The 9,519-nt window shown below is 42.2% G+C and overlaps 1 protein-coding gene across 6 annotated transcripts in view; it reads right to left on the reverse strand.

Moving 5' to 3' along the window:
* Positions 1-9,316, reverse strand: part of FBXO25 (F-box protein 25) — a 73,800-nt gene extending 64,484 nt beyond the window's left edge. For 2 of the 6 annotated variants that reach the window (XM_050800210.1, XM_050800204.1), the window contains exons 1-2: positions 8,840-9,316; positions 2,657-2,797 (exon numbers count right to left, since the gene is read on the reverse strand). In XM_050800210.1, the coding sequence (XP_050656167.1) occupies positions 2,657-2,790 (134 nt within the window). In that variant the 5' untranslated portion in view covers positions 2,791-2,797; positions 8,840-9,316. Of the gene's footprint in view, positions 1-2,656; positions 2,798-7,357; positions 7,483-8,839 lie in introns of all 6 variants that reach the window. The other 4 variants (XM_050800208.1, XM_050800206.1, XM_050800207.1 and 1 more) reach the window with 4 other exon arrangements.
* Between the last annotated feature and the right edge of the window lie 203 nt (positions 9,317-9,519).

Genomic DNA, 9,519 nt, shown 5'->3' on the forward strand with positions numbered 1-9,519 from the left:
AAGTTAGAAATTCTTAAACATATATAGTATTTAGACACTCTTCTTCAATATCTTTCCTTTATAGGAATCATACAATTTCTGTCGTCAAACATAAAACTGAGTGGCAGCAACACCACGCTGGAGAGAAGACCCAGCCAGATTATTTACTTACATTTCCCCAGCTGAACCTTCAGAGTCCTTCTCAGGGCCACCCTTTTGGCTTATCCACTCAATCTGTGACTCACTCTTTTACTGATCCTGACCCTCTGTCCAGCTGTGCAGACATCACCAAAGGCAGCACTCAACATTTCTCACCTGTCTACTGAAACCCTTAACTGGCTGTCCTCTCTTCAATCTGGATCCCAGCCGACCTACCGTCTATTCTGAATCAACAGCCTAATAAAAGGCTTCCTTAGGTCAGGTTCAAGATGAATCCTCTGTCCACCAAACTATGCTTAAACCTCAGTAATATCATGAATGTTGTTTGAAAGAGCAGCTTAATCAAGGATTCAGAGTATGAACTGGCTGGCTGCCCCCAGATCAACCATGTTGAATTGCTTAATTTCTTACCAATGTTATCTAAACTTTTAATACTAAAATGAGTTGAAAAGTAAGCAGAAGGATGGATACTAAAGGCCTTCTATTTTCATGCACATTCACAAAAAAGAAAATTAACAAAGTTAGGTAGAATCTTGATTACCTAAATTATTTTTACTATAGTTTTTTTTCTACGTTTAGAAAATCCACCTTAAATCAAAGAATCGGAAGTACTATGTTTCTCAAAGACATGTGGGGGAAAGAGAAGGCCATTTATGTAGTGATTTTAAATGGTGGTTACATATGGTCTTTCTTATCTTTTTAAAATCTATTTTAGGTTCAAAGTTAAATGTTTTTTCCTTCCAGAGAAAGGATTATATCTACTGCAGTTTCAGGTCACCAATAGCCTCTACCCACAGGTTTGGATTTGCATTTTGGTAGGAACGAACAGAAGTCAGAGGAAGATGAACAAGACGGCAGAGTAGGAAACGGGGGTCCCAGTACCGCAAAGCAACTAGGTGGGGTAAAGGGTGGTGCTGACTAGTTCTCGCTCACTGTGCCCCACAGGCGGCAGCCAGGGTTGCTGTCATAAAGCCTTTTTGCTCAGGGATGCTTGTGTTAACAGCAGCCATTGGTCAAAGGGGTGGATCTGAAGGTAAGTTTGGGGGAAGGGGAAAGGGAGACAGAGGGGTAGCAAGTTATGCAAAGAAAACATATCTTGACTGTATTCTCCAATTCTGTGTGTGCAGAGTAAAAAAAAAAAAACAATTCTCAGACATTTAAAATGTGTTTGAGATGATGGGAAAAAGAACACATGAGGGAAAAAACAAATTCCCACAAATTCCTTACTGTAGATGCAGCAGTAACACTGTACTTCAAGCATTACAGCTTTTTTTTAAACTGACATTCTGTAATATATCTCCCCATACTAAAATCCACATTTAATAGTGGCTATTGGGAGTAAATGTGAGACACCTAACATTTCTACATATAGTCAACCACCTTTAAATTTTTAAAAAATTGCCATAAAAATTGTAAGATAGTAAAAATGACCTAGAAAATTCATAACTGTATAACATTATGCAATACCAACAGCATAATTACAAGTCTTAAATAAGTTTTACAGCTATCAACATTAAATAAATCTTAGCACGGCAGAGAACTGCTACAATATAAGTTTAACATATTATGTGTTATCCTCACAAAAACTAAAATAGAAAATTAATTTCTGCTTCAAATACTGCAAAAGCCAGTCTCTGGTCTAAAGTTACTCAACTTCTGTCAGAAAAACATATGGCCCACCAAGTACACAGTTGATAATTACCCAAATGTAAAATAATATACAATAAATGACTAGACTCATGACATTCCAGGGAGGCTATCTCAACACCTTCCTAGCCCTCCAAATTCTCAAACACTACTGTGGTAGGCACTGCAGTCATCATACTATACCCACCTACCCTGGTTCTGTGCTCATGCAGTCTCTGGTTTTTACCTGGACACATGGCTGGGCCACAACCCCCAGCCTCCCTTGCACTAGTGCTCTAGCCAATAAGGTATGGGCAATAATGCAATGCATGTAACTTTTGGATTGTGCCACTGAAGCACAGGTTGCGTGTCTACCCTTCGGCCCGAGCACAAATGTGGCAGGTAATAAACACACCGTTTTGGACCACGCAGGTAAGACCGCACTCTTGGGATGGCAGAGCAACAAGACAGACTGTGCTTGGCCCCTTGACAACGTTACGAGCAAAGTCATCATGCCAACTCAGGTTTTTAAGGGAGAAAAACTGATGTGTCTTGTGTAAGTCACTATTATTACATCTCTGATATATGCCACCGAAACTGTATATTTTAATTTCCTCAGGTTCCTCAGCTATAATGTGGGGTTAATAATACCTCTCTCCCAGATTACCGTGAGAATTAAATGTTTTAAATTAAAAAAAAAGAAAAAAGCATCTATGTATGAATATTAGGCAATTTACTAGCCTCATTTTTTAGCTAAATAACTTGTTTCTTCACACCAGCCTTCTGGGTGGGCAAGTGTCAAAAGTTATGGAGCTTTGCAGGGACTTGAAAAATAGGTAAGACCATACATGCTAAATTGTCAAATGACTGGTTCTGCTCAGCTGTAACTTACATGCTGTGACTGATGTTACAATGGTTATTCTCTCTTTCAAGTTTCTGACTACAGGATTCACATCTCTTCCAGCCATCTTCTGTCTTAATCCAACTCCATCCAGGAGATCTCCAGTCCTGACCCAAAAATGGCATAGTTCTCCTATAAAAAAGTTAATTTATGTTAAAAAGTATATATAATGCACAAGTTTCTTTTCACTTAGAACATTTATTCATTAACTTTAAAGATTAAAGTTCTTAACATTTAAATAGCTGCTCATTAATTAAATGTTGGCTGGACAGTAGTGACAGTGACAATAACATAGTACTTTGATTGTACTAAAGTGATAAAATGGGGTAAGTAAAGGTGGTTTTACTAGCCTAACACTGCATATGCCATGAAAGGTTTACCAGAGGTGACATCCAAGCTCATACCTGAAAAACAAGCAGGGGTCAGTGAGTGTGGAATAAGGAATATAATCCCAAACAAGTATTCTCTCTTTGCCAGAAGTTGGGAGCAACCGAAAATGAAATGTACTCATGTTCAGCAACTCCAAGTAGTTCAGTTTGGTTGAAGCTTACAATAGATGAGAGCGAGCAGGCCAGAATTAAGGATGGAGAAGTCATTTAAAGCCTGATCAAGTCAGAGGAGCTGGACACTATTCTGAGGGCAATGAGGGGCCAAAAAAGGGATGTAAGCAGGTAAGTGATTCAATTAGATTTGTGGCTTACAAAGAACTCAGTATCACACTGGGAGAACGTATGGGGTGAGGGTCACCTGGAGGAAAGGAGTTAGGACTGGAGGCTTCTGCATGTTGGCCTTTAAAAGGTGAGAGTGTACAGTGGCAGAAGAAACAGAAGAGCAGAGACTGCAGAAACATTTAGGAGACAGAGTCAAACAGCACTCGACGACTGGCTGGAAACGTGAGGAGGAAATCAAGGAAGTTATCTAGATTTTGTTTTGTAGCTTCTGGTTCTGGGATAAGGCACACAGAAAGAACAGCAGGGTTTTATTAGGGGAGGAGAGATAAGGGATATTAATTTCAGCTTTGGACATGCCTGTTCAGTCTGAAATACTGGACTCCAGGTATAAAAATTATGACTTAAAAAATGATGCAACTTTGTGATTGACTTCATGAAGTTCATGATTTGATAAGAGCAAGACCTCGAATGCTAGTTCTTCCCACTGACTCGATTTCTGCTCCTCTTGGTCAGTGGTTTACAACTACTGCTGTGCATGAACATCACAGGAAGCTTTTTAAACATTCAAGTGCTTAGTCTCATCCTGGTCCAGTTAAATGTGAATATTTGGGGGTGAAGGCTAAGTTTAAGTAGTTTTTAAAGGTCCACAGATGATTCTCATACACAGTGAGACTGTGCATGAGGCTAAAAACCACCTCAGATGTTCACACTGCTGACTGAAAATGTCACATCCCAGAAAGGCTCCCTGACTCCCTGTCCAAACAGCACCCTTCTGCTGCCTCAACACCACCCCTACCAGCCTAAGCCATTATCTATTGCCTTCATAGTTGTAAGGGCTGTCTGAAAAGATCAATGTGTTTATTATCTGTTTTCCTCCAAGAAAATGCAATGTCTCGTTCAGTTCTGTATTTCATTACCTTGAACAATGCCAGGAATACAACAGGAGCTCAGTAAGTATTTACTGAATGAATAAATATATAGATCCATGCTTCAGAAGAGAGTTAGACTGGAGAGAGAGGAAAATCATGAGCATTTAGATACTAATCAAAACCACACAAACAATATCACAGAATATGTAGAGAGGGAAATCAAGAGAGAAAAGAAAAAAAAAAAACCCTAAGAAATATCACCATTTAAGGGACCAGCAGATAAAAGCCAAATAGGAAAACTGAAAAGGAAGAGACAAAAAGGTACAGGGAGAAGTAGGAAGTCAGGAGAAAAATGTATTTCAAGAAAGAAATGATCGACAGAAACGAAAATGTTATAAAAAAGCCAAGCATGGCAAGAGTTGAATATATACGTTGAATTTAGCTACAGAAAGGTAGCTGAATTACTCAAGCAAAAGTGGTTCCTGTAATGTGTTATTTTAATTTCATGTCCCGAACAGACTTAAGGGTATTTCATAATGTAGAATATTTATATCATAGAGAATAATGTAGAATATTTACGTCATGGAGAATAAATGAGAGATGAACATCTCCAAACACCACCTCCCAGCTATATCTAGTATAATAAACAAAGAACCAACTATTAAAAGGGCACTTATACAATCCTAGAAGATACAAAAAAAAAAAAGAGGAAGGAAATTACATAGACTTCAACAATATTCCTGGATCAACCACAAATGCTTAATTCTTGACTGGTGTAGGAAATGTATGATGAAGTAATTATTCTTTACATGAAGAAAATCTCAAACCTTGTTAAACTCACTTATAGTCAAAACATATCTTTTTCAGTCACATAATGATTTAAATTCTTGCTTTAGAAAATACTTTAAATATTCCTTAAATTTCAGCACGATTTTGATAAACTGTCTCACAGATCTGCTTCACAACTACTGAACATCCTAAAATGCAAAACTCAATGGCCACGTTCAGTCAACCTAGAGTTATCTAAAACCGTCTCTAATAGCATACAGCTGATTTTATGATTTTCAAGAACATTCCCACCAAAGGCAGCAAAGACCATGAAGTAGCAGATAACTGTTTGAAGTAGCACCTTGAGTCTCATAAAAAACATACAACAGAAAACGGCTGCCAGAACATCTCTGATAATTATTATCTCTCAATATCAGCTTGAAACTGTGGATTCAGAAATCTATGTTTAAAAAAAACCAAGTGGATAATCCTGGAAAATATTGCTAACAGACCAAATACAGGATTACTTCAATGACAAACATTTGAGCACCAACTAAATGTTACTATGCTAGGTGTTCCTGCCCTCAAAAGTGTGCAATTTAGCTAAGGAACTAAAAAAGAACAATAGCAAAACACACACAAATTCCATACAAATGTAATATAATAAAGTATGTTTATGTGTAGATATGTGCGTGTGCATCTATACATACATACACATTATGTCCACAATCTTGTAACTTGTGGTAAAGAGAGAATAACTAAATTTGAGCAGAAAGCAAATCAGTTGGGAAAGCTCTGACGAGAAACTAGGACTTGATCTTCGCCCTAAAGTATGGTTAGATCTTAAATGAATGGAGAAGCAAGGCAAAAAATATCAATCATGGGAATGGTGGGTGAATAAGTATAAAGGTCAAAATGTGTGCCATGATTTGAGAAAAATAAGCAGAAAAGATAAGCTGCAAAAATGACTAGAAGCCAGATCATAGAAGAATATCAAAGAATATCAAAGGTGTTTAGACCTTATTCTGTAAGTAATCAAAAGTTTTTCAGCAACAGATTAGTGAGCAGTGTTGTTTTGAGAATAAAAATGTTCTAGGGCTTGTAGGATAGATCAAAAGAAAAACATGGAGACAGAAAATAACAACTAGGCAACAAACATCTTGCCAACAGAACCTTATCTAGATGACTTCCTATGTACATCCCGGTATCCTCAGCTAACAAAATATTTTAAAACTTGGTAACACACAAACATCGTACTTATTTGTTGGGATACTATGCCCACTTATCATTTAATACACTTATCTTCTAGTTTCACAATCTCTAAAACATTTATATAAAGAGCCTGCCTAGTGTTTCCATTACTATAACCAATTCTTTTACAACTACCTAAACTCTACAGATAATTCATTTTAGCAACTCAGTGAGAAATGAATAGTTTGGTCTGAATTTCTCAGCTGCTAAGTTTGATTCTGTAAGGGCTGAAAGGAGTGAAATGCAGCCATAGAAATAAAAAAATAGTCCATGCCCAAATTCTTTATTTTCAACACAGAGGAAAAGATTTGTTTTTCTGAAGATATGTGTACCTCACAGATTTGTCATGGTATGCTCTTTGGATCACAATGAAGTTTTATCTTAAAGCATAATCTATACAGCTCATGAACTAAAGCACAAACTCTGGATGCAGATTAAAAAAAAACAAAAAACAAAAAAAAAAAAACAAGTTGCAATTTAAAAGGTCTGGGGTCTGGATCTCAAATTTTCAAAAATACTCCCAATCTGAGGCATCTGAGTTTATAAATCAGAAAACAATGTTACTAAAGTTTTATAGAATGATGACGACCCACTGCTTTTAATGGGAATGTATTTGTTCAGCTAAAAAATAATGTGAATTGCTAGAGCTTTATATGCTTAATTAAAATTACCTTTGTTTTGGGAATCTGCAAATACAAAAAAACTAGAAATTACTCCTGAAAATTATTAAATTTTTAAGAGCAAGCACTCAAAGGGTGTAGCTTGTATAATTTGCAAATTTTAAGCACATTTTATGCCAATTTATTTCAGAGAGCCTGCAATGATGAACTATTTTAAATCTTCCCTTAATTTCTATTTCATGTGGTAGGACATGTGGGTGAGGTACTTCAGTAGAAAAGGACTTTATGAAGTTCATTTGCTGGTGGAAACTCTTGTCATGACAGACTCAGAACAAAAAAAGGTATTTCCTTCAACAAGCATATTTTTTTCTTAACAATAATAAAAGCAAACATTTATTAGAGCCTACCGTAGGCTAGGCATTACTCTAATCAATCTACATATGTTGTCTCATTTAATCCTCACACTGTCTTCCAAGGTAGAAAACATTATTCTTGTTTTACAAGTTTAATTACCTCTTTTATAGACGAAGACACGGAGGCAAAGAGTTTAGCAGAGCTGGGATTCAAACTGATGGAGTCTCACTCCAGGATCCATGCTCCTAACCACTATATGTTTATAATAGCAGCTCCTGAAAACCCTATAAAAACAGATGCCATTAAATTATAAGCTTTCTAACATTTTTTAACCGTCTATTACATATCACTAATATGATCTCAAGTAATGATGAATCTAAATATAAAGACACTAAAACAAGGAAAACAAGATAGGAAAGAAAACTCCAGTCCATTTCAAAAGACCACATGTGATTCCCTATTTGTTTTGCTTGTAAGTGTGGACAAATTTGATCCAGAAAGGACATCAAAAAAATGGCAAACTGAGGGCCGAGAGTCAAAAATAAGATTTACTCTAAGAAGGACTCAGAGATAATCACAGATTCCTCATGGGAAAGGAAAACATGTAAAGACGAGGAGAAAACAGAATATGAAAGAGTAAACGTCTTTTCTGATTAGGGCCGGATGCTAAGGATTTGGAGGCAGCAAGAGACAGCTTCATAAGGGAAGAAGTTATTCTCTAGATTCTTTAGTTTTCAAAATGAGTTTGAATAGGCCCAAGGATAGAAGTGGAATCTAATTGAGAAAAAGGTCAAATTGAGCTTACTGTAGGGGGAAGGAAGCAAACTTAGTGTCTGCTGCAAGAAAAACAAGCATGGAAAAGAATTAAAGGGAGGAGACAGAGCCAGAGCCACAGACCAGGAGTAGGGAAAAAGAAGAGTAAGTTAAGGTAAGCAGCAGACGGGGCAGAGTGGCCTGGAGAAACGCAGGGTCACACCCAGGCAGGTGTCCACCGGCGAAGAGGCAAGGGCCGGGCCCAGAGGGCAAACGCGGGCAGGAGGAGTCCCCGAAACACCTTGCCCAGCGAGGCGGACACAAGCTCGGGCCCGCAAAAGGGCCTAGGAGGGTGGGGGCGGGAAGGGGCGGCAGAAGGTGGGCAGGGGAAGCGGCTGAGGACACGCGGTGCACCTGTGGGCGGCTCCCCGAACCCTCCACACCCGCCGGCCGCCCCCGAGACCCCACCTGACGCGCCCGCGGTCCATTGTCCCCCACTGACGCGCCCGCGGCAACCCCGACCCCACCTGCCGCTCCCGCGGTCCAACCCGCTCCTGAGGCGCCCGCTGCAACTCCGACCCCACCTGCCGCGCCCGCGGACCAACGTCCGCAACTGACGCACCCGCTGCAACTCCGACCCCACCTGACGCGCTCGCGGTCCAACGTCCGCACCTGCCGCGCCCGCTGCAACCCCGTCCCCACCTGACGCGCCCGCGGTCCCCGGGCCCCACCTGACGCCCCCGCGGCCCCCGCGACCCCCACGTCTTCACCTGACGCGCCCGGCGTCCCCGGTCTTCACCTGACTCGCCCGTGGCCAGCCGTCCCCACCTGACGCGCCCGCTGGTCCCCCGTCTTCACCTGACGCGCCCGCGGCACCCCTGTACCTACCTAGCGCGCCTGCGGCCCCCAGTCTTCACCTGACGCGCCCGCGGCCCCCAGTGCCCACCTGTCGCGCCGGCGACCTGGGCCCGCACCTGACGGCGTCGCGGCGATTATTGCCGGAAGTGGGCCGCTGACTCCCGGCGCGCCGCAGGGAAGCCCCGCCCCTGGCCGCGCTGATTGGCCGGCGCAGATGCGCGTGGCAGTGTTGCTGCCGGGTCCTGACGCCAGCAGCGTGAGCCTGCGTAGTAGGCACCGCCCCTCTGTCCGCGCGTCTGGAGAGCAGGGCGTGGAGGCGCGGAGGCGCAGGGTGGGGCTCGGGTGGGCAGGGACGGGCGGGGTCGGTGCCCGCGATCCCTGCGATCGCCCGGAGATGACGGTGAAGACCTGAGATTTAGGCCTGCGCGGCGGAGGACGATGCCGGTCCAGGTCTTCACGGGAGGACGCCGGCCAGGGCCTTCAGGCGTTCGCGTGTCTTGAAGAGGCGCGTCCCGGAGGATGTGCGTGCCCGTGAGAGCATGCGCGTGCCCGTGAGAGCATGCGCGTGCCCGCGCCGCGCGGGTCCCACAGGAGCCTGGGCAGCCCCGCCGCCGCGTTTCCACCCGGCTGGGCGCCTAGCCCGGGGTGCCTGCACTCTCGGGCATCACTGCGCGCTCACACTCAGCATTCAGGCACGAGCAGCTTCTCTT

Source organism: Macaca thibetana, chromosome 8 (genome assembly GCF_024542745.1).
Source record: "Macaca thibetana thibetana isolate TM-01 chromosome 8, ASM2454274v1, whole genome shotgun sequence".
NCBI classification, from domain to species: domain Eukaryota; kingdom Metazoa; phylum Chordata; class Mammalia; order Primates; family Cercopithecidae; genus Macaca; species Macaca thibetana.